Source organism: Pieris rapae, chromosome 3, assembly GCF_905147795.1.
Source record: "Pieris rapae chromosome 3, ilPieRapa1.1, whole genome shotgun sequence".
NCBI lineage: Eukaryota > Metazoa > Arthropoda > Insecta > Lepidoptera > Pieridae > Pieris > Pieris rapae.
Genome location: NC_059511.1, coordinates 6,561,058 through 6,584,622, shown reverse-complemented (window position 1 = coordinate 6,584,622; position 23,565 = coordinate 6,561,058). Strand labels below are relative to the sequence as shown.

The 23,565-nt window shown below is 35.8% G+C and overlaps 3 protein-coding genes across 5 annotated transcripts; 2 read left to right on the top strand and 1 right to left on the bottom strand.

The window, feature by feature from the left end:
• The first annotated feature begins 175 nt into the window (after positions 1-175).
• LOC110993176 (AP-1 complex subunit beta-1) lies at positions 176-23,399 on the top strand. Of its 2 annotated transcripts, XM_022259324.2 has the most exons (18): positions 176-327; positions 437-576; positions 669-839; positions 2,025-2,222; positions 2,424-2,541; positions 3,520-3,710; positions 12,441-12,623; positions 13,602-13,784; positions 14,287-14,481; positions 14,882-14,974; positions 15,354-15,475; positions 16,455-16,645; positions 17,043-17,131; positions 17,552-17,671; positions 21,149-21,281; positions 22,075-22,192; positions 22,548-22,674; positions 22,861-23,399. In XM_022259324.2, exons 2-18 carry the CDS (start codon positions 469-471, stop codon positions 23,260-23,262), a joined length of 2,742 nt encoding a protein of 913 aa, XP_022115016.1. In that variant the 5' UTR covers positions 176-327; positions 437-468; the 3' UTR covers positions 23,263-23,399. The 2 variants fall into 2 exon arrangements, with proteins under 2 accessions (XP_022115016.1, XP_045490697.1); XM_045634741.1 differs by lacking the exons at positions 176-327; positions 437-576; positions 669-839 and adding an exon at positions 1,070-1,193.
• Positions 17,739-20,397, top strand: LOC123690717 (putative nuclease HARBI1). 2 transcript variants are annotated; one of them, XM_045634744.1, is made up of 3 exons: positions 17,739-18,366; positions 19,357-19,556; positions 19,757-19,897. In XM_045634744.1, exons 1-3 carry the CDS (start codon positions 17,959-17,961, stop codon positions 19,767-19,769), a joined length of 621 nt encoding a protein of 206 aa, XP_045490700.1. In that variant the 5' UTR covers positions 17,739-17,958; the 3' UTR covers positions 19,770-19,897. The 2 variants fall into 2 exon arrangements, with proteins under 2 accessions (XP_045490700.1, XP_045490698.1); XM_045634742.1 differs by having other exon boundaries at positions 19,357-20,397.
• On the bottom strand, positions 18,472-20,650 carry LOC123690718. The gene is made up of 2 exons (XM_045634745.1): positions 20,189-20,650; positions 18,472-19,108 (listed from the first exon to the last, which is right to left on the bottom strand). Exons 1-2 carry the CDS (start codon positions 20,513-20,515, stop codon positions 18,500-18,502), a joined length of 936 nt encoding a protein of 311 aa, XP_045490701.1. The 5' UTR covers positions 20,516-20,650; the 3' UTR covers positions 18,472-18,499.
• Positions 23,400-23,565: the final 166 nt, after the last annotated feature.

Here is a 23,565-nt window from a genome sequence, read left to right as displayed (position 1 = left end):
TTAGTAGTTATGTGAAAAGTTTACTCTCCTATAAATGCAAATATGATGAATTACCAACCTTTATTACCGATCTTTTTAAAAATCACAACAAAACAACATGTTATTCCTTTTACATAGTCTGTGTGCATATGTCAGACGTCAACCACAAATATCTAACTTAGTCATGAATACTCGAAACCCGAAAGTCAAATAATGACAAATCTCAATTGGTATTGAATAAAGATTTAGGGATCAAAAAATTATACGCCCCTCGGTTTTTTAAATCAATGCAATACATCTAATTTTATTTCATTAAATCATCGCCTAGGCTTTCCTTCGTGAAATATCGTAAGTAATATATTTTTAATGGTGACATATTGAGTATTTTTTAGATGCGGCGAGTATTGATTTTTCCCATTTATTGTTATCATTAAATCTATTGGTATTTGTGTTATAGAATAAACAGTAAGATTAAATAAACCTGCTAAAATGACAGATTCTAAATACTTTACAACAACAAAAAAGGGAGAGATATTTGAACTCAAATCGGAACTCAATAGTGACAAAAAAGAAAAGAAAAAAGAAGCTGTGAAAAAGGTTGGTATAGAAATCCCATAGTTTTAACAGTCCACATGAAATCAAATAGAGAATTGACGATCCCATTAATTAATGATTGGTGGGTTTTGTAGGTCATAGCTTCTATGACAGTTGGCAAGGATGTTTCTGCTCTCTTCCCTGATGTAGTCAACTGCATGCAGACAGACAACCTTGAACTTAAGAAATTGGTCTACTTATATCTAATGAATTATGCCAAATCACAGCCAGATATGGCTATAATGGCTGTTAATACATTTGTTAAGGTATGCATCTGTTTTTCTTTTATATACTAATGTTTAATTGATAATATTTTTACAATTAAATTGACAATGAGCTTTTCATCTCCTATTATTTGCAAATATCATCAAAAAATTCAAATTAAGAGAGAAAGGACAACTATCAATGGCATTATTCAGCTTACTGAAAATTTCCATAAGTATTGCTTAATGTTATATATACAGGATAGTATTTATATTTTAACTTAAAATCTGGATTATTGTATGACAAGTAAAGTAGATAGTTATCTATGTGAGTGACTTGTCTTTTTTGTCGTTTTAATGTCTACTGTACCATATTATGATGGGTGGAAGGATCTACCAACATACCAGCTTGTTAAGGTAAACATCTGATCCAAAAAATCAACTCATCAGCTGTAGATTTACACATTATAATAGGTGGAGAGCCATGCACAAATATTGAGAAGACCCAACTACTATGTTGGCTACTTTTAATCTTTTAACTTTATTCTTTTACCTGACACAAAAAGGTTTAAATTTGATATTCCCTTATCCATCACACATACACAAACTTTCATACTTTAGATAAGTTGTTGCTATTGACATTTTATTTAGACAGATTTAGATTTCATGTTTGAAATTAAACTTTTAAGTTTTAGTTCACAAACAATGCTTAACGAGCAATATGTTGAAAAGAATATAAAGATAAAGGTGGTTGTACATAGTAGGTGGTGTGTATTATATGCATGTATAGTTCTAAGATCTGCATGATCAAACACCAAACAGACTCATATGGCACTGATGTGTAAATCTACATTTTCAACTAATCAGCTGAAGTAAACATGTATTTTCGATACAAAAAATCATGTCTCATCATAATACTCCAGTAAAGCATTGGCATTAGTTATATATTGTATTGTATGGTAGAAAAATGTCACAAAAAAACCAAAAAGTGTAATATAATACTGCAAATGTTTAAATTAAAATATTAATTTGCTTGAAATAAGTATTTTTTGATAACAAATTGCTAAAAGTAGGTAATATGAAATGTGTGCTAAGTATGTAGTTAGAAATTTGGCAAATATACAAAATTTTGTAAGCATTACATTTTCTACCATACTTGCTTATAGTGAAATAGCTTCAGTTTGATTGATGTGTTGCTTTCTTTCTCTCAAAATAAATAAAAACTAATACATAATTTAAAATATTCAGGACTGTGAAGATTCAAATCCACTGATTCGTGCACTGGCCGTGCGAACTATGGGATGCATTCGGGTGGACAAAATCACAGAGTATCTTTGTGAGCCTCTGCGAAAGTGCTTGAAGGATGAAGACCCATATGTGAGGAAAACTGCAGCTGTTTGCGTTGCCAAGTTGTATGATATTTCACCAAGTATGGTGGAAGATCAGGTACATGCCATGATATAACAACCTTTTAATATTTTTTCTAAGTCAGTATATTTTTTTAAGATACTTAGTGAAGTCATAAGAATCATTATGTACTTAAAATATTATTTGTATCACAAAAGAATGTTATATAGATAAATCACGGGAAATTGACTGAAACCACAGATTAATTAAATATGTAATTTAATATAGATACATTTTCAGGGTTTTTTGGATCAGTTAAAAGAATTGCTGAGTGATTCAAACCCTATGGTTGTTGCTAATGCCGTGGCAGCTCTCTCTGAGATTAACGAAGCAAGTGTTTCAGGACATCCATTAGTTGGTATGTTATGTTATACCTCCAAAAAATTCTGGGTTTATTGGGTATGGTACCCAAAGTAACCTACTAAATGCAAAAAATACAACGAAATGCATTAAATTTTGTGAAGAAAATGCAAGGGTTATGAATACTTGACGTATTATAGACGAATGATGAGGAATGAATCTGGATGTTACCGATGTATTTCTTGGAATTACTATGGATTCAAAACTTCAAAGGTCCCCGTAATATTAACAGATTGGCGAAGATACTTAGATCTGCAGCTTACGCGGTTAAAAAAATTCGCCTACTGACTGATGTCGATACATTTAGACTTGTTTGCTTCAGTTACTTTTACCGCTTAATGACCTATGGCTTTTTATTATGCGGTCATGCTGCTGATGGCGAAACTATTCTCATCCTGCAGAAGAGGGCTATTTGTGCAATTTAAAATGTAGGGAATCTCTGAGAGATAAATAAGGAAATATATTTATGAAAATATTATGAATGTGTTCAAAAATAGTGAGAAGTTTACGAGAATAGAATATTCGTTAATAACGTTAATACTCGGAACAAACGCAGGCTGTAATTTTTTCGTACTATTTAAAGTACTAACTTTAAATAGTACGAAAAAATTACAGCCTTACTCTTTGGGAAAAGGGACTCTTCGGGTACGAATTAAATTCTTCAATAAAATTTCAGAGGGTCTTTTGTCTCTGCCTTTTATTAAATTTAAGAAATGTATTAAAGAAAAGCTTACTATAAGTTTAACGATTATCTAGTTGATAAAAGGGCCCGGGAAAGAGTCAAGAGAGTACCGAGAGTTTTTACACCGGCCCTTTCTCTCGGTCTACACCCTTTGTCTTCTTTGCCGATAAGTAGGGATGCCGATGATTCAAATTTAATGACGTGTAATACGTGATACCTGTATCTGATGTTCCATACATCAGATACAGGTAAATAACATATTTTATTTTTATTTTATAGTAATGTATTTTCCAGAAATGAACGCGCCAACCATTAACAAGCTACTGACAGCCCTTAATGAATGCACTGAGTGGGGTCAGGTGTTCATCCTCGATGCATTGTCAAACTACTGCCCTCGTGACTCGCGCGAGGCTCACTCCATTTGCGAGAGAATAACCCCGAGGCTAGCTCATGCTAATGCAGCTGTTGTTCTTTCCGCGGTCAAGGTTTGTATTACGGCTTGATTTTGAAACTAATATTTCTAGTTCCAAATTTAAAATTATTTTTTTTTAACTCTAAGGGTCTGTTTCACAATGTATGAATAAATTACCAAATAGCTATGCAACACATAAATTATTCAAAAGATAAAAGTTCCAAATAAGATATTTATTTATTTACACTTCGTTGCTAAAGAAATACAAACAACACAATATATATAAATTACAAGGGATGCAACGGGCGGCCTTATCGCTAACAAGCGATCTCTTCCAGGCAACCCTAGTAAGAAAAGAAAGAAAAAAAAAAAATGATGGATGCAAGAAGTGCAGAAGTTATATAAAAAACAAGATAAATTTATATTAATATATAGAACCTTAATCTATTAATAACTACATACTTCGCGTTTCATGACGAATAGCGCTATCTGACAGTCGTGAAACGCATAAGTAATGTTTATCCTACTAATAAGTAATAAATAGCTTATTTGGAACTTTCCGGACATTGTGAAACAGACCCTAAAAATTTAAATTTTTTAAAATGCTACATTTGTCTTAAGGACTAAAATCGCTTACAAAAGGTTAAAAATCTTGCTATGATGCTATTTATTCAAGTTTTAACATAGAAAACGATTACTATCAAAATTTATCATGTTTTTGTTTGATCGTACAAATATTGCAGTTTCAAATTAAAATTATGTTTTCCATAAGCGAATCACCTTTGTAAATGTAGTGGTCAAAATAAAAATAAGATGAGTTCTTAAATTAGAGATGACTGTTTTAAAAGTTAATCAATAAAATATGCATTGTGGGACCTATGTGTAAAAAGGCCTACTATAAAGTTATTGATTATCTAGTTGATAAAAGGGCCTGGGACTAATGCTGGGCAGGCTACCTCTAATTAATTTGATATATTTGTTTTAAATATTGTTTGATGATTTGCTTTTTTAAAAGAGTACCGAGAGTTTTTTACGCCGGCTTTTTCGCTCGGCCTACACCCTCTGTTCGGAAAGTAACCGAACACTGTAATTAGCATAAGTACATATAGTTCGCCGCCTGCGAGCGACGCTTTTCTTTATACATCAGTGTGTCATCAACCATCACCGCGATCACTCATTAAATTAGTTTTTAAGAGCAAAGCAATCTTTTATTTAATTATCATTAAAGTGTTCGGCAGCAGCCCGAACATTTTTGGTCCTTCGAGCTTACGTACAGGCGGGACCTGAAACGCGAGTTTTCGTGAAAGTTTCGTGTGTACGAAGTGCTAGCACCATTGCATTAAATCATCAAGTGCGGTGAGCTGTACCAGCTCCCACACAGCATATATCACAGCATACATCAGTTGCATAGCATAGCAGCATCAGCATTCGTGAGGTGGCCAGGCAGGCTACTCACACAACAGCATCACTTTCTGTGTGCGAGCCAGGCAGGCTTGCTACGCAGCAGCATACAGCATTGACAGCACCGCGTGGGTTCGAGCAACAGCACTACAGTAGCAGCATATCAAGTGAGATCTTTCCATATTACTTTTTAATTCAGCATGGAACTCGATAATCTTATTCAAAATCAAAAAACAACATATGAGGCTCTCGAGTCGTTACAAAGAAATATCAAAAAAGACTCCGCGGAAAGAAAGTCGCTACCGGACTATGCTAAACGTAAGTTAGCTAATCTGGAAGATCTGTGGTCTGACTTTCAACGAAATCATATACAGTTGTGTGCCTATGAAGAAATAAGACAGCATCCGTACATCATCAATTCCGAATATCAATTGGCAACAACTTTATATGAATCCACGAAGGAATTGATCCACCAGATACAAACAAGAGGTTCTGTTCAACATCCTAAGTCAATAAAGGCATCTACTTCTGGTGTAAGGGATCGGGCAGCCTCTCCACTATCAGATAATAAGCCAACAATGGTTATTGTGACTCCAGACGCAACAACACAGCAAGCAGAACCCCCGAAATCGAACGAGAAACTTCGGGAGCTTCTTAGAAAACAAATCTCGAATTTTAAGGCATTCGAGAGGACAATAGGCAACATAGATTTAAGTAACATGTCCGAAAAATGGGAGTTTGAATACACCCTAAAATCATTACAGCAGCGCTGGTCTGCTATTGACTCTCTTCACTGGGAGATCGACATGTACCAAGAAGGTGAAGATGAGGTATATCAAAACGTATTTTCTAAGAATGAACGAATATACAACGAGCACATCAAATCAATCAACAGCAAATTATGGTCCGTTGCACATCGCGAATATTCTACGCCCAAAATGGATATTCCCGTTTTTACGGGTAACTATCAGCACTGGACCTCATTCAAGGACCTTTTCCTAGAAGCAATCGACCGCAACCCGTCCTTATCTAACGCACAAAGAATGCAGTTTTTGAAAAGCAAGGTAAAAGGTGAAGCCGAAAATTTGATTCGTCACCTACAAATCAGTTCCGAAAACTACACTGTATGTTGGGAAATCCTAAATAACAGGTATAATAATCAAAGATTAATATTCACATCACACATGAATATCCTGTTCAGTCTCCCAACCATGCAGCAGCAGTCATTGATCCAGATCAAAAGGATGCACGACACAGTAGTCGAGGTACTTAATGCTATAAAGAACCTAGGTGTCAACATAAGCACATGGGACCCCGTCATAGTTCATATTTTATCACAAAAACTCGACACAGAGACCCATGCAGGTTACATTGAATCAGTCAAAAATCCCCGTGAATTACCTATTTTACGAGAGTTTATCGACTTCTTAGAATTGAAATTCACTACCCTAGAATCGTCTCGCAGAAAACAAGACTTTTCGACTCAAAAAACAAATCAAGGGGCCCAACAAACTTATTATCAAAATCAAAATCGAAAACAGCATTTTGAACATCAATCAACAAACAAAGTTTTCCCACCGCGTCCCATCATGAGAGCGCTTCACGTATCTACAGGTATCAAATGTCCATTATGTTCCCAGGAACACGGAATATTCCAATGCAATAATTTCTTGCAACTGCCATGCGAATTGAAACTAAAAACCGTACAAAAGTTGCAACTGTGCGCAAACTGTTTGTATTCTCATAAAAATAATAAATGTTATTCAATAAAACGATGTCGTACTTGTAATGAAAATCATAACAGCCTGTTACATGACGCCTTTAGCAAGCAAAAATCAACCATATCAACCGCAAGTACTTCGAAGTCTCACGCTCAACAAAATAGCAACGCGGCAACTAAGCCCCATTCACCCGTGGGAAAGGCAACCGAAGTACTCTTAGCAACCGCAGAAGTCAAAATCACGGCAATCGATGGTTCACAGCAAACAATGAGGGTCTTGATTGACCAAGGATCCCAGATATCATTAATTTCAGAAAAGGCGGCTCAATCATTAGGTTTACAACGGCAAAAATGCAACGGCTCTATCTTTGGAGTCGGTCAAAAGCAAAACAATTGCAAAGGCATGCTCACTATTAAGTGCACGTCTGTAAACGATGATTACTCATTCGAAACCGAAGTTTTAATTATCAACAACTTAATCAAAAGCTTGCCGACTCACAGCTTCGATAGACCGTTTCTACCATATTTAGATAACATAAAATTAGCGGACCCTAATTATAATATAAGCAGACCAATCGATCTACTATTCGGAGCGGATGTCTACGCATCTATAATCTTAAGCGGAATAGTCAAGGGCGAAAATCAATCACAACCAATAGCACAACAGACGCGCCTTGGCTGGATTCTCTGCGGAAACATGCCCCAATCATTTCACTGCAACGTTGTACTCAGCAACTTCGAAGACCTGAAACAATTTTGGGAGATCGAGGGTATAACGGAGGAGTCTTCAATGTCCACAGATGATCAATATTGTATTGACTTTTACAAGCAAACAACAAAAAGACTCGAAGACGGACGGTACCAGGTCAGGTTACCAATGACAGATAATTTTGAAGAGAAATTAGGAGAGTCTAAACACATAGCAATAGCACAATATCGAAACATCGAAAAGAAACTAGCTAAGGATCCTAATTTGGCAACAAATTACAAACAATTCATGCAGGAATATTTAGACTTAGGTCATATGACACTCTGTATAGATAACGAAAGGGCTTCCCCGGAATGTTATCTCCCGCACCACGGCGTGCAGCGTGCCGATGCGGGCAAATTCCTACGCGTTGTTTACAGTGGGTCAGCAAAGACATCGTCTGGGTTCAGTCTTAATGATTTAATGTACAAAGGTCCGAATTTACAAAAAGACTTGCAATCACTAATTTTATCATGGAGACAATATAAAGTCGGCTTCATCGCCGACATAGAAAAAAATGTTTCGGAAAATTTTGGTAGATAAAACCGATCAAAATCTTCAAAAAATTGTATGGAGGAATTCACTAGAAGAACCTATCAGATCTTATCACCTTACGACCGTAAGTTACGGGACCAGAGCAGCCCCGTTTCTAGCTATGATGACCCTTAAGCAGTTAGCAGCCGATGAACGCGAAGGTTTTCCTAAAGCAGCGAAAATTCTGGAAAATCAATTCTATATGGATGACCTGGTAAGCGGAGCACATTCTATAGAAGAAGCAAAACAGATTGTAACACAGCTGGATCAGTTATTAAAATCAGGCGGATTCTTGCTGAGAAAGTGGACATCTAATGCAGCAGACATTCTAGAAAATCTGAACACAGAGCAGACAGAGCAAATATTCAATTTCAAATCAGAAAACACAATCAAAACCCTTGGACTAGGGTGGTCTCCGGCTAACGATGCATTTACTTTCGAGTGCAGACTGTCCAAGGAAACAACATCAAAATTAACAAAGCGGAAGTTACTATCAGAAATATCAAAGGTGTTTGATCCGTTGGGCTGGCTAGCGCCAGTCGTTACAAAGCTTAAGCTACTTTTCCAAAAAGTTTGGATGGAAGTCAAAGAATGGGAAGACGAAGTATCAGCCGAATGTGTAACAGAGTGGATAAGAATCAGAACAGACCTGGAAAATATCAACCAATGCACAGTTCCTAGGTGGATCGGAAGCGGTGAGAAAGGCGTCATCGAGCTCATTGGGTACTGTGACTCATCTGAAAAGGCATTAGCATGTGTAGTATATGCACGAACAAGCGATGGATCGCAAAGAATACTAGTAGCAGCCAAGACAAAGTTGGTACCCACTGATAAGACTATCACGTTACCACGACTGGAACTAAGCGCAGCTGACCTACTCTCGAAGTTATTAAAGAAAATTGTAGAGAGCTTAGTAGGTCACTCAATAAAAATATCAGCATACAGCGACTCTATGATCGTACTTGGGTGGCTTCACGGAGACCCCGGAAAATGGAAAATATTCGTATCAAACCGGGTTAAATCAATCACAAAGAACATACCGGCCGAATGTTGGAGATACATCAAGACCGATCAAAACCCTGCTGACGCAGCCAGCAGAGGTATCTACACGACTCAGCTCATTAAACATAAATTATGGTGGAACGGACCGCCAATTAATGAAGATAAAGAATCTGAAATCAAAACATATACTACGGAAGAGGAGTTACGTAATAAAATGCACACCAACGTCATTCAGGCCACCAACGAGCAAAAAAGCACATATAAACAAAACATCATATCAGATTTACTAGCAAAACACAGCTCTATAACAAAGGCCAGACGGGTGTTAGCTTGGATATTACGGGCAACTAAAATTATTTTGTCTTTAAAAGCAAAGAAACTACCGAGTTATTTAACGCCGCACGAGCTTCAAAATGCAAGTCGATTGATCATTATCAATGAACAAAGATCCGCATTCGCAAGCGACATAGAGCATTACCGCGAACATAAACGTGTGCAAAGTAAAAGCAAATTATTACCTTTGACACCGCACCTGGACAAGACAGGAATCCTCAGAGTTGGCGGAAGATTATCAAAGGCAAACATAGATCCTGAGATGAAGCATCCAGCAATCATACCCCACGAAGGGCGTCTCACGATCTTACTGATAGCAGAAGCACATGAACTAACTTATCATGGTGGGCCAAGACTTACTGTGACATGTTTAAGAAAGAAGTACTGGATCATAAGAGGATACAGTGCCACCAAAAAATATTTGAGATCATGCGTAACCTGCAAACGACACGATCCTGTGTTGGGCCAACAATTGATGGCTGACCTTCCCGAAGCAAGGGTCAACGAGGCACCCCCGTTTTATCATACAGGAGTGGACTACACGGGGTTTGTAGAAACAAAAGCAAGTAGAGGTAGAAGCATTCGAACTACTAAAGCATACATAGCAGTGTTCGTTTGTATGGTCACAAAAGCAGTGCACCTAGAGTTGGTGTCTGACCTAAGCAGTGAGGCATTTTTAGCGGCTCTTAGGAGAATGGCTTCAAGGAGAAACGCGCCCCGCCATATCTATTCCGATCAAGGAACTAACTTTATTAAAGCAAACAGAATATTACAGGAGGAAATAGAAGAATTTCAAAGCATGTTCAATGATAGTTTTTTCTCCGAGTTATCTGAAATGAAAATCGACTGGCACTTCAACGCCGCCACCTGGGCGAGTGCCGGAGGACTGTGGGAAAGAGCAGTACGTAGCCTCAAACATCACCTAAAAAGAGTTATAGGGCAGCAGAAACTTACCTTTGAAGAGTACTCTACTCTTCTAGCACAGCTAGAAGCATGTTTAAATTCAAGGCCGCTCTGCGCATTAACAGAAGATGCGGATGACTTGCAAATTCTAACCCCAGCGCATTTCCTGACGGGAAGGGCAGGTTCGACCATTATACAGACAAAAGAAGATGCAAGGACAAGGTGGCATCTCACTAGCAAATTATTTACAGACATATGGAAGCAATGGAAATCAGATTATCTCACCCAGCTAATAGAAAGAACAAAATGGCGCAAAAGTTGTAAAAACATTGAAGTTGGAGAAATCGTCCTCATACATGATGCTAATTTACCGCCAGGGAAGTGGGCGATGGGTCGCGTCGTCCAGCTTCACCCGGGTTCAGATGGTCTGGTAAGAGTTGTTACCCTAAAGACAAAAAATGGTTTATTAAGGAGACCGATCATCAAATTGTCAGCATTACCTCTCGCCAACACGGCATCTAAAAACGAGCAAGAACAAAACAAGAAAAAAGCATCAAGCAAGCAAACGAATGAATCATGTAAAGGTCAATCATTAGCCGGAAAGAAGACACGACCATGCAGACAAGTTAAGAAGAAATTCGACTTTATATCAATGGCGATAGGGTTTCTTTCATTCATGAGCATTATGCCTACTTCTAGATCGGAGTATAATATTACAGAGATGAGCGACAGCCAATCGTTGTATTTCGACCCCATAACAAAGATGAAACTTATTAGAGACAAATGGACCTTAGTTGTGTACCACGACATGGCCCCGTACTGGCAAGATGAACAAGCATACAAAAAATTATCAAATCACTTGGACAAACTATGTACTAACATAGAGCATAATCAACAATGCCATATGATTTTACTACAAATGAATCACGACTACTCAGAGTTACAATACAACAATCAACTTTTATTAACACAGCATTTTACCGAGCACTCCAGACAGCGTCGCGGTCTTATCAACGGTGTAGGTTACCTTGCGAACACATTGTTTGGTGTGCTAGATCAGCATTTTGCAGATAAATACTCTGAGGACATTGAACTAATTAGAAATAATCAACAACACTTGGTAAATCTATGGCGTAATCAAACTTCTATAGTAGAGTCAGAATTTAACTTGCTAAAAAGAACAGAAGCATCGATGGAAAGGCAGTATAACATTATAAGTAGTCGGTTAAACTCTCTCGTTAAGGCAACAATTTAATATCATACAAACGGCACCGAACATCCTTACACCAGATGTTACAGACATCAAACACATTATCAATATAACAATGCCTTACTTCAAAGAAGACGATACAGATATCGATAAACTGAACAGCTCTATAGATAGCTTAGAATCCCAAATAATAAGCATGAAGAGCAACATAGATGAAATGCCTGAGCTATCGAGCCACGACATACATCAATACTCCATCAGCTACAGCCTGGTCGGCGTTTGCGCGCGTGCAGCGCTCGTCGTCGCCTGGAGGAGGTGTCGGCGTCAGCGGCGTCTGGTGCTCTCACCGGGCGTGCAACGCAGTGATAACAGTGAAATAAAATCAGTGGTTCACAGTGAAAGTGAAAGTGTTAGTGCGCGAAAGGCATTCTCGATAATCGAAGATAGTGTTATGTAGCATAAGCATTCATTTTTTTTCTTTATCAGTAATTTTTTTTTCTCTCATATGTATAATTTTTAGCATTTTGTGTTTTTTTTCTTTCCCGCCCGGGAGCATGTTCGGAAAGTAACCGAACACTGTAATTAGCATAAGTACATATAGTTCGCCGCCTGCGAGCGACGCTTTTCTTTATACATCAGTGTGTCATCAACCATCACCGCGATCACTCATTAAATTAGTTTTTAAGAGCAAAGCAATCTTTTATTTAATTATCATTAAAGTGTTCGGCAGCAGCCCGAACACCCTCTGTCTTCTTTGCCGATGAGAGTAGGGATGTCTACAGGTTCGAATTGATTGACGTGGATGAAGTGATACCTAGATGATCTTATGTTCCAAAATAAACGTATTTTATTTTTTATTTATATTTTATTTTATGCCCCACTTGGAATCTATTCCTTCAAACACAAAATGTAACTTTAAGTGAAACATTAATAATCTTTGTTATTTTACCAGGTTCTTATGAAACTTATGGAAATGCTCTCGGATGAGACGGAGCTTGTGAACACCTTGTCTCGTAAACTCGCCCCGCCCCTGGTCACCTTATTGAGTGCTGAACCAGAAGTACAATATGTGGCTCTTCGGAACATAAACCTTGTCGTGCAGAAGAGGCCGGAAATACTTAAGCATGAGATGAAGGTGAGTTTTAATAAATTAGGTATTTTGTTTTTTCCATATTAATGTCAAATAGAGTCAAAGCAGAACATCCTTTGTGTTGGTTTTGTAGCTTCAGTGTGAATCAAGAGGTCGAAAGTTCGAATCCCGGTTCACCAATTAAGTTTCTATGTGAGTATTGTTTACTTCGGCGTGTCTTAGACACACGAAGACGGCGTAAGGCACAGAAGCCTGACACCTACTTGCATGTAAGACAACATATCTCGAAATAGATACGGAAAATTGGGGCCAGATTTTTTAGTAAGTAGTTTGTTACACTAGTTGTGTCCCTAGATTTCGCCTAATTTGAGACATTCATAAAATCCGAGGACAATTTATTTCAAAATAATGTAATGTGTTATTTTTGATACGGTTCTGATAACATGTTCATAAAAACCTTGATTAGCAATAAATTTTACTACCACAGAAAGATTATATGAAGCCAAGTTTTAGAGATTTGCGTCACGGTTGTCTTTAGAATTTTGATTTAGAAACAATTATTACTATAGGAAAAGTATAACTAGTGATAGTTAAATTACATATATTTAGAAACACATACATATATTTACAACTTGTTTACACTTCTAAATATAAGTTATAATATATATAAACTAATATTTAGTTAATAACCGACCGAAAATAACCCGATAATGTACCCAATAACGGAACCCTCATTTACATTTGTGAACCCTTAGTTACATAGCATAGTTTAGTTTAGCATAATATATATAAGCATAGTTTAGTTTGTTAGTTGTTTGCGACAAAATTACACTATCTGTAATTTTAAGTTAAAAGGTCATATTATCATATTTTAAACCATTAAATTCAGTTGCTACCCAGCTTCAAACAAAGTGTTATATTTGAATATCTCCCTGCAAAAACCGCCACCAAACTTAAATCATGTCAAGCATGATTTGTAGTCCGTCGTCAGTGTTAATATTTGATCTAAACATTTTGTTCCAGGTGTTCTTTGTGAAGTACAACGACCCGATATATGTAAAGTTGGAAAAGCTGGACATCATGATACGTCTCGCGTCGCAGGCGAATATCGCGCAGGTGCTGGGTGAATTGAAGGAGTATGCTACTGAGGTGGACGTGGACTTTGTGAGGAAGGCCGTACGGGCTATTGGCAGATGCGCTATTAAGGTATAATGCAAATAATTGAAAATCTATTGACATTATCAAATTTATGTCACTCACGCAAGTACGTTACCGGCCTTTAAGGAATGAACCATACGCTTTTTATACGGTCAAAATCTTTTATAACGAGAGGATTACTTTTACACATTTAAAGAAAACACTGTTTATCGGATTGAATTGTATTATTGTAAACTTATAATTATTTAAACATAATTTAAATTTAACCGACGTTTCGCGTGCTTTACAGCGTGCGTGGTCACGGTGACCGTCTCACACACAATACACACACAATAATACATAACTTTAATCCGTTAAAAAAGTGTTTTCTTCATATTTGGTTGTTTTTTAGTCGATAGTTGCAACAGCCCAGGACTTTTGATTTTTTTTTCGATATAACGGGTATGTTGTTCCAAACGACATCGTCATAAACGGTTTTGACATACAGTCATCTAATCTTATCTAAATAGAAAAATTAAAACGGTTTTAATTATAATTTTCTATATCTTAGGTGGAGCCATCGGCCGAGCGATGCGTATCAACATTGCTGGAGTTAATTCAAACCAAAGTGAACTATGTGGTGCAGGAAGCCATCGTTGTGATCAAAGATATATTTCGGAAGTACCCGAATAAATATGAGAGTATTATCAGCACTTTGTGTGAAAATCTTGATACCTTAGATGAGCCAGAGGCCAGGGCCTCTATGGTAACATATAATATACTATATTATCTACTAGCTGTTATATAATTCAACGCGTATCTAGATCTCCGAGATAATATGTGTTTAACCAACACAGTTAGACGCTACGCAAAATTAACTAAGTTTATAAGTATTTATAATTTTTACCAATAAAAATATTTTCTGAATGTTTAAAAGCAAACTAAATTATTGTATATCTCAATTAATATTCATATGTCAAATTATATAAAATTGATTTGATTGATTATGAAATTATAAAGATAAGATAAGATAGGTAACGCGAAAAAATTTTTATTCCAATCAGTTGTTTACATGATTTTTAAGATGGCAGAGTTGCTTGATAGTAATGGGTATTTTTTATTTATTAGTTTTCTTTAAATATGCTATAATTTTAAATATGTTTCAGGTATGGATTGTGGGCGAGTACGCGGAGCGTATCGACAACGCCGATGAGTTATTAGATTCATTCCTTGAGGGATTCCACGATGAAAACGCTCAGGTGAATTGAATTTTAAGGCTAATTTAATATAATTCATTACAGTAAGAAGCAGAAGTCAGGAGCAGAAAAAACTTAAAAAAAGCTTCTTACAAGTTTCATGACATTTAATATATAAAAAAAAATAATCTGGATTATAACACCATTGAAACCATTTCAATACCATTTATATCTCTTTTCAAGACATATATTTATTAATTACTTTAGATAAATGAAGTAATTAAACCAATTTTAAATTAAGCTTTTTAGATCTCAAAAATACATATATACAAATAAGTTTGTAAAACTATTGTTGGTAATGCTAGGCTAATGCTCAGTCCGAAACTCTTATCAAGCATTTACAATTTACGCCACAATAATCAGATATATATCATGATTATAGGTCCAACTGCAACTACTGACAGCAGTGGTTAAGTTGTTCTTGAAACGTCCCGCTGACACTCAAGAACTCGTTCAACACGTGCTCAGTCTCGCTACACAGGACTCGGACAACCCAGACCTTAGGTAATCATTTTTAAGTTATTAAAATAAATATTATTATAATAAATATTAAAATTCCTTTATCTGTGAACTTTTATTGCGGTCGGTATCTTCTAATTTGTATTACAGCTGTCGTACGTTTATTGATACCTATACTCCGTAGAAATCTGACAACTATAATTTTTTGACATGTCAGAAATGGCCTTTTTGACTTGGCACATTTTTCAATTTCAATACGAGTTCGAACATCCGAGTCTATACATACTGAATGTCCCATTTTAGTAAAGGCGGTGATCCACATTATAAGTGGTTTAACGGCGAGTGATAATTACCTACCTTTTCATCACAAACAGTAGACAAAGATAACACTTTATTTTTTTTAAACGGTTTACTAAACCTGGAATTAGTAGACAGTGATGCCAGCGAAATATAATAAAAAATAATTTAAGTTTATTCGATATATTGTTCGTGATATTGAAATATTTATTATTTTTGTATTAGATTAGATTATTATTTAGATTTACCCTTTTGTAGTTAATACATAAAAAATGCATAGTATTTTATTTTTTATTGCCTTCAAATGGGTCAATTTGGTCCCTTTTTCGTTCGTTATAGAGATTTTTTTTAGTAGCAACAGTTATAAAATGTCGGAATTCTACGTAATGAAAAATCACTTTTTTTGCCTTTAAGTTTAAATTCTACAAAGATACCGCCATGTCAGGTTATTAAAATGTCAATGTTGTATTTGTGTTACTGTGATGAAAAAAATGGCGCCAAAAGTCACAGACCACAATAAAAAAAATATAAATAATAAAAAGTCTTTGGTCAGATAACTCTGTGGATGTAATCTTAGACCTGTATTGAACGATAAGCAAGTAGTATTTTAAAAACTATATTTTTAATTAAACATAATTTTTTTAATATAGTGATGAAATCGGTTTGAATTTAAATATCACGAGAGTAGATAAAAGTATTTACAAGTTTGCATATATGACGTTAACAGAGATCGGGGTTTCATCTATTGGCGATTGCTATCGACCGATCCTGCTGCTGCCAAGGAAGTGGTGCTGGCAGACAAGCCTCTGATCTCTGAGGAAACAGATCTCTTGGAGCCGACGCTTTTGGATGAGCTTATCTGCCACATCAGCTCACTGGCTTCCGTCTATCATAAACCACCCACTGCCTTCGTAGAAGGTAAGTAATTTTTCTAATGCAGAAAATTACAATTTCCAAAATGCAGAAAAATCTGAGGAGGGTAATTTATAGTGACCTAAGAATTTGATTTTTTTTTAAATATAAGAGATAGTTCTTAGTAGTAAATGTTTATTTATTTTATTTATTTATTAACACTTTGTTGCATTACATAAAAGGAAAATATTAAACATAATTTAATGACAAGCAACTGGCGGCCTTATCGCTTTAGAGCGATTTCGTCCAGACAACCACTGTTAGTAAAGGAAAAAACCACTGAGTATATTAGATAAGGTAGGCAAGAAGTGCAAAAATAAAAAAGGAAAAAAAAAAAACATACTTAACAGAAACAAACAGGAACAAATGTTGTATATAAATGAAATATATAATTTGAATGAAGGTCGCGCGGCTGGTGTGCGCAAGTCCCTTCCAGCTCGTAGTGCAACCGGAGAAGAATCAGTTCAACAGGCCACTGTCATTCCTAACCAGGTATTGAAAATTCAAAATTTTTCAAAATTCATTTATATAGGTAACATAATGTACACTTATGAAGGCAAAAAAGGAAATATACATTAAACGCTTCTAATTTTACATTTACTGCCAGTTCTCAAATAACAGGCGTAGAACGGAAGAGGAGAACTGGCAATAAACTCTCCGGCACTCTTTTGTTTTTGTTTTTAAAAATTATAAATATTTTTTATTTACAAAACAGGATGGAAGGTTAACTATAACGCATTATTTATTGTATTTTCAATTGATTTTGTAAAGTTGGTTACAAAATTAATCTACTTTACAATGAGTCTGTTGATAAAGCTATTCTAAAATAAACAGTGTAACAGGAACATTTCTCTATAATATCGTTAACAAGCAATATTAAAAAAAATGCAATAATTTTTAACATATGCGCAGGAGTCGCTCATCGGTGACCTCTTGTCAATGGACATTGGGGGCGGAGCTCCAAATGCCTCTGGACCTGCGCCTGCGCCGGCCTCCAATCTGGACTTGCTAGCCGGTGGATTGGACGTACTTGTAAGATTTTTTTTTTTTCCCCTTTGGCTCTAACACTGTTTGTGCATTAGCCAGCGTCAAGTATGGTTGTAATGGTGCTCCCACATTGCCGTTATAAAATGTTTGTAAACATTTTATAACACCAAAACATTTACTAACAAATGTTAACAATTGTTGCACTTTGTTAGAAACTGTTACATGTTATAAGTGCTCCTACATTGATGGAAAATGTTTAAACATTTTATAACATCTAGTATTGGCTCGCAGTTTGGTTTCGCCTTCTGAGGGCTGAGGACGTCTACACGAAAATGGAAGAAGATTTGCTCATTGGAATAGCTTTTATTTTTTGTTTAAAAAAGAAGAAAAAGCGCTCTTATTGGATGCGCCAAACGCTAAAAGCTAGAGGAAAATATAGTGCCACAGACTATCTCAAGGATTTAGGTATTGATGGTTGCTTAAAAGATTTTATAAGAATGAACAGTTCCGAATTTGAATATCTACAAAATTTAATTGGGGCAAAAATAGGCAAACGAGACACTACATTTAGAAAATCTGTAAGTGTGACGGAAAGACTTGCGGTAACGTTAAGATTTTTGGCAACTGGTAGCAGTTATAAAAGTCTTGGAAATGTGTTCAAGTTGTCAGACCAAGTGATATCTATTATCGTACCAGAAGTGTGCGAGGCTCTCAATGAGGTTTTAAAGGAATACATACAGGTAAGTCAAACAACATTTTTAATTATTTTTTTATTTACTTTTAATATGATCTAATCTAATCATACTTTAGGTAGGTACCTATCTTACCTTACTAATAATTTTTTTAATACTTAACAAACCAAACATGTATTTTTTAATTTTTGATTGATTCCAACAAATCGTTTAATGATTGGGTCGAATCTTGGCTTGATTCCGATAAATTAGACGGACTCTGTGTTCTTGCGCTGGTACGAGTATGTGTCCTGGAGTTATCCGAAGAACTGGTTTCAAATGAAGCCGAGGGACTCGGTGCGGTGTAGTATCCTCTCGAGCTACAGTCAGCATTATTTTCCGAAAAAGTGGATAGATTTGGTTCAGAGTTGTATCCCCAGGAACTACTAGCGGTTGGGTCTGTAAAGGTTTTTGGAAAATCATATTGTCCCATTGTCGCATTGTACAAAATATTGTTAATGTGATGTTGAGCAGTATTCTTAGCATGACTGTTTTTTATTTGTTTCAGTTTCATCGAGACATACTCTCCAAATGCGTCATTTTCATCCCTGCTTTTTCTAGATTCGTACATTCTTTGTAAAATATTTACAGCTTCTTGTTGTGTTGGATCTTGTTCTACTTCAGGCCGTCTTCTTTTCCGAAATGGTTTTGGGGTGGCGAAAGGCGTGCCCGTAGTTTCATCAGTGACAGTATTTCCTGTTTCGTTCAAACTGAGAGTGTTTTCTGAAGCAATTCTGTTTTCTTCGTTACCCTGAAAGAATAGAACTAAACGATAATTTCAAGTTATAGGCGCGTCAAATTAGCTAAAATTGTAAAAAAATCTATAACCGCGATTTTCTTTTTCTATTACTTAACAACCCTTAACTGAAATCATATTTTTTTATAGTGTATTCTATTAATATTTCATACTTAATAAAAATATCCAATAAAATTTGTTAGAATAACGAGTTATAAATTTATTTTTCGCGCCTATTTCTTAATCTTCTATTTTTGTTCCAGATACCAACAACACCTCAAGAGTGGCTACACGTGGCAAATTCATTTGAAGAAAAATGGAATTTCCCAAATTGCTTAGGAAGTATCGATGGAAAGCACGTAGCCATACAAAAGCCAATTGATAGCGGCAGTGAATATTACAACTATAAAGGATTTTACAGCGTTGTACTTTTAGCGATAGTGGACGCAGAATACAACTTTCTGTACGTGAATATTGGCTGCCAAGGACGCATAAGTGATGGCGGAGTTTTCGCAAACACAAAATTTCGAAATAAAATTAACGACAATAGTTTAAAAATACCCAGTGACAGCTCACTACCAGGCAGAAACAAACCTCTTCCTTATGTGTTCGTAACAGATGATGCGTTCCCTTTACAAAAACACTTATTAAAACCTTTTCCAGGACCACAGGATAGCAATTCTAAGGAAAGAATCTTCAGTTATAGACTGAGTCGTGCGAGGAGAACAGTAGAGAACGCATTTGGGATTTTGTCAGCCAGATTTAGAGTTTTACGAACTACAATATTATTAGATCCAGAAAAAACTACTACTTTAATTATGACATGCGTGCTACTGCATAATTTTATAAGAAAAACTGAATCGAGCATGATTTACGCTCCATCTCAATACTATGATGGAGATGACATAGTAACTGGTACACGTATCGATGGACAATGGAGATTAGAACAGCAGCAATTAACACCACTTGAAGCATGTGAATCCCTGACAGATGATGGGAAAGAAATATGAAAAGAATTCGCAGAATATTTTTCAAATGAAGGGTTTTTGGACTGGGCATCTAAATATTATTAAAAGACGTTAAAATAAAACTCACCTGCAACCCTCCATCGACAGTTAAACTTGGAATATTTTTGCCTTTAAGGAACATGAGTTTTTTAAATGCAAACCATTTACTTGACTCATTAGCTCCTGCACCAGATTTATTAGATTTACATTCTCGGTTAAATTGACCTACGAGTGATCGAATCTTTTTTTCAATTACTTTTTTATCCATATTAAATTCACTGGCAATTTCCATCCAAGCATCGTGTTTTTTATTTCGGTCTTTGTAGCTCTCTGACATCGTGTTCCATAGTACTTCTCTTGCTTGAAACATTTCAATCAGTTTGTAAACATCATCGTTATTCCAATTACCGGACATATTTTATTGCTTGGCGCACGCGCAACCACTAATACACACGCACAGCGATGCACGCTGACACAAAGGAACTGACAAGCGAGACACCACGCGCAGCGACCTGCGTACTCTAACCCCCACCGCACCGCACCGCCTATCCCGCCATCACCCTTATAAAATGTTTACAAACAAAAGATAACACATGTTTTATTTTGTTATAATTTGTTTTGTTATAAAATGTTTACTAACATTACTAAACATTTTCTAACATGAAAATTTATTTGTGATTAAATGTTTGCTAACAAATGTTTACTAACGTTATTAAACATTTTCTAACGGCAATGTGGGAGCACCATAAGATTTCATTATTCCATTATTGGGTCTTAATAAAAATTTCATACAATGTCTAACAAGACAATAAATTACTTTAAATTAAATTGATTCCAGGCAGAAATATTATTGCACTTCTTTCCTCCTCTTATTCACCGACAAATTTTCAATGGTCGTTTAGCGGTCATTTTTAATTTAATTTGCAATGTTCGTTCCTTAATATCTCGGCAATTTTTAACATTTTAATAAAAATAATAAAAAGCCTACTATTGTTCATGCGATTTTCTCAAAATAAGTGTGGAGAGAATTAACAATATTAATTTACAGTTGGGCGGTGGACCGGAGCCGACTCCCGCCCCAAGCACAACTGGTCTTTTGGGAGACATATTCGGTGTGGCTGCTCCTCCAGCTTCCTTTGTGCCGCTAAAGCAGTGCTGGCTGCCCGCTGATAAGGGAAAAGGTATGATGATGCTACTTGCAATAAAGGAAAAATATAATTTTCGGCACGTAACTTGGCAAGAGTCGCAGATATGCCAGAAAAATTTAATTAAAATACTAATTATATATTATTAAAATAATTTTTAAAAATAATATTTTTTTTACTTAATTAAAAAATGCATGTTATGTTTTATTTGTAACACCTAATAAATGTCACGAATTCCTCTGCTTTGTATATATACAAGATTAAAAATAAATGATGGCAATAACCATAATGACAATCAATAAAAGTGAACAGTTTTTTGTTCCACTAAGTGTACGATGCGCGAATTTGCCCCCACTACGCCAAAACCTTGCCAACTTACGTGCCGGTGATTATAACAGAAAATTGTCACGAAGCAATATAGCAACTGAATAGAATATCAGCAGCTATTAACCTAGCCTAACACAGTTTGCATATACATACATACAAAAAAAGATGTTGCTAATTCTAAAAAACTTTGATGCTGCAATAATATACTAATGTATACGTAAAAATAAAACGCACCGAAACTCGTTTGGTCATAAGAGGCTGTTCAAAGCAGATTTACTGCAATTTATCCACTTTCCCTTTCTCTTGTCAGCAAATGTAAGCTCACAAAAATAAGAGTACATAATCGTATTAATTTTTTGTAGGAATCATCGAAAATGTTTTTCTAAGCAGAAATAATGTGTAAACGTAAATAATTACTGTTTACGAAATAAGTAAATCAAAGTTATATAGTTCTTATGTTATACTGGAACAACCCCTGAAACATCTTATTTGTCCGTTAAAGGCCTGGAGATTTGGGGTACATTCAGTAGGCAAGGTGGTCAGCCGCGAGTGGAGATGACTTTCACCAATAAAGCCATGCAGCCCATGACAGGGTTTGCTATACAACTCAATAAGAACAGGTAAATTTAATTTAACTACGTTATTTGTTCCAGTAAATTATATATTTCTTTGTATTAATCCCTTTTTGTAGTTGTAACAAGTGCTAAATTACTACCAACTCGTTGATGAGAAATAAGGCCTTACATATAAACATTATTGTCTTGGATAATTGGAATTTATTTGCACTTCATTAAAAATCCGCTTTCTGATTGTTTTAGTAATAAAATTAAATAAATAATAATATAAAACGGAAATAATATAATTGCATTGTGACTAGTGTGTACATAACGTAAAAAATGATAATAAAGTAAATTTGTATTGTTAATTATAATTCAGAAGTTTAGAGGTTTTAAGAAATTAACAATATTTGTATAGTTTCGGCATATACCCGGCGGGGGCGCTGTCAGTGGGCGCGGTGGGGGCTGGTGCACGTGTTGACGCACCCTTACCTCTCGCCACAGGAGGACCTGTTCAGAGGATGGAGCCACTCAATAACTTACAGGTTTACAAATTTATTTATTACATTATTTAAGTAATGAGTCTGTTACTAATAAAATTATTATATTATATTATGTGGGGTTCAAAAACTTAGTTTTTTTTTGTATTTCAAACAGTATTTCGTTACTCTTAGGCAATTCCCAAAAATGTTTTTAACTTTTCACATCAACATAACATTTTAACATTTCAGGTGGCGGTCAAGAACAACATAGACGTGTTCTACTTCGCCTGCCTCATTCCAGCTCACATCCTCTTCACAGAAGATGGACAACTCGATAAAAGGGTCTTCCTCACCACCTGGAAAGAAATCCCAGCAGCGAACGAAGTCCAACACACGATTAACAATCTTGTCGGCACGGCTGACACAATCGCTCACAAGATGTCGCTGAACAACGTTTTCACCATCGCCAAGAGAAACGTCGAAGGGCAAGACATGCTCTACCAGTCTCTGAAACTGACGAACAACATCTGGGTTCTTTTAGAACTAAAACTTCAACCTGGCAACCCTGAGGCTACCCTCAGCTTGAAATCCCGCACGGTAGAGGTTGCCACATGCATATTCCAGGCTTATGAAGCCATACTCAAGTCGTAATCTCGTGTTAAGTATTATGTAAGTTATCAAAAAGACTTATATGACTGTAAATTCCATTAGAAGTATTATGTTTATTTGAAATAGTTATATGATCAAGCTATCTAAATGTAATGTTTAATAAATTATGTTAAAGTAAATTTCTTTTCTTTCACAAGCGTAAAACTGATCAACCACAGAGGAACTAGAAAAAAATCAACTGATAATTGTTTCAGACGCCTAATTTATTATTAAACTACGGAAATGTAGTGAATCATCAGTTCACTATCTACTGACGACTACGATTGTTCGTAAAGGTTTAACTGT

What these genes read in the sequence shown, in the direction of transcription:
- LOC110993176 (XM_022259324.2), top strand. Translation starts at nt 469, where the DNA reads ATGACAGATTCTAAATACTTTACAACAACAAAAAAGGGAGAGATATTT. An exon ending in ACCCACTGCCTTCGTAGAAG is followed by an intron (nt 16,646 to 17,042) that starts GTAAGTAATTTT and finishes ATTTGAATGAAG; the next exon opens with GTCGCGCGGCTGGTGTGCGC. An exon ending in CCGGTGGATTGGACGTACTT is followed by an intron (nt 17,672 to 21,148) that starts GTAAGATTTTTT and finishes ATTAATTTACAG; the next exon opens with TTGGGCGGTGGACCGGAGCC.
- LOC123690717 (XM_045634742.1), top strand. Translation starts at nt 17,959, where the DNA reads ATGGAAGAAGATTTGCTCATTGGAATAGCTTTTATTTTTTGTTTAAAA. An exon ending in TTTTAAAGGAATACATACAG is followed by an intron (nt 18,367 to 19,356) that starts GTAAGTCAAACA and finishes TTTTTGTTCCAG; the next exon opens with ATACCAACAACACCTCAAGA.
- LOC123690718 (XM_045634745.1), bottom strand. Translation starts at nt 20,515, where the DNA reads ATGTCCGGTAATTGGAATAACGATGATGTTTACAAACTGATTGAAATG. An exon ending in CTGTCGATGGAGGGTTGCAG is followed by an intron (nt 19,109 to 20,188) that starts GTGAGTTTTATT and finishes CTATTCTTTCAG; the next exon opens with GGTAACGAAGAAAACAGAAT.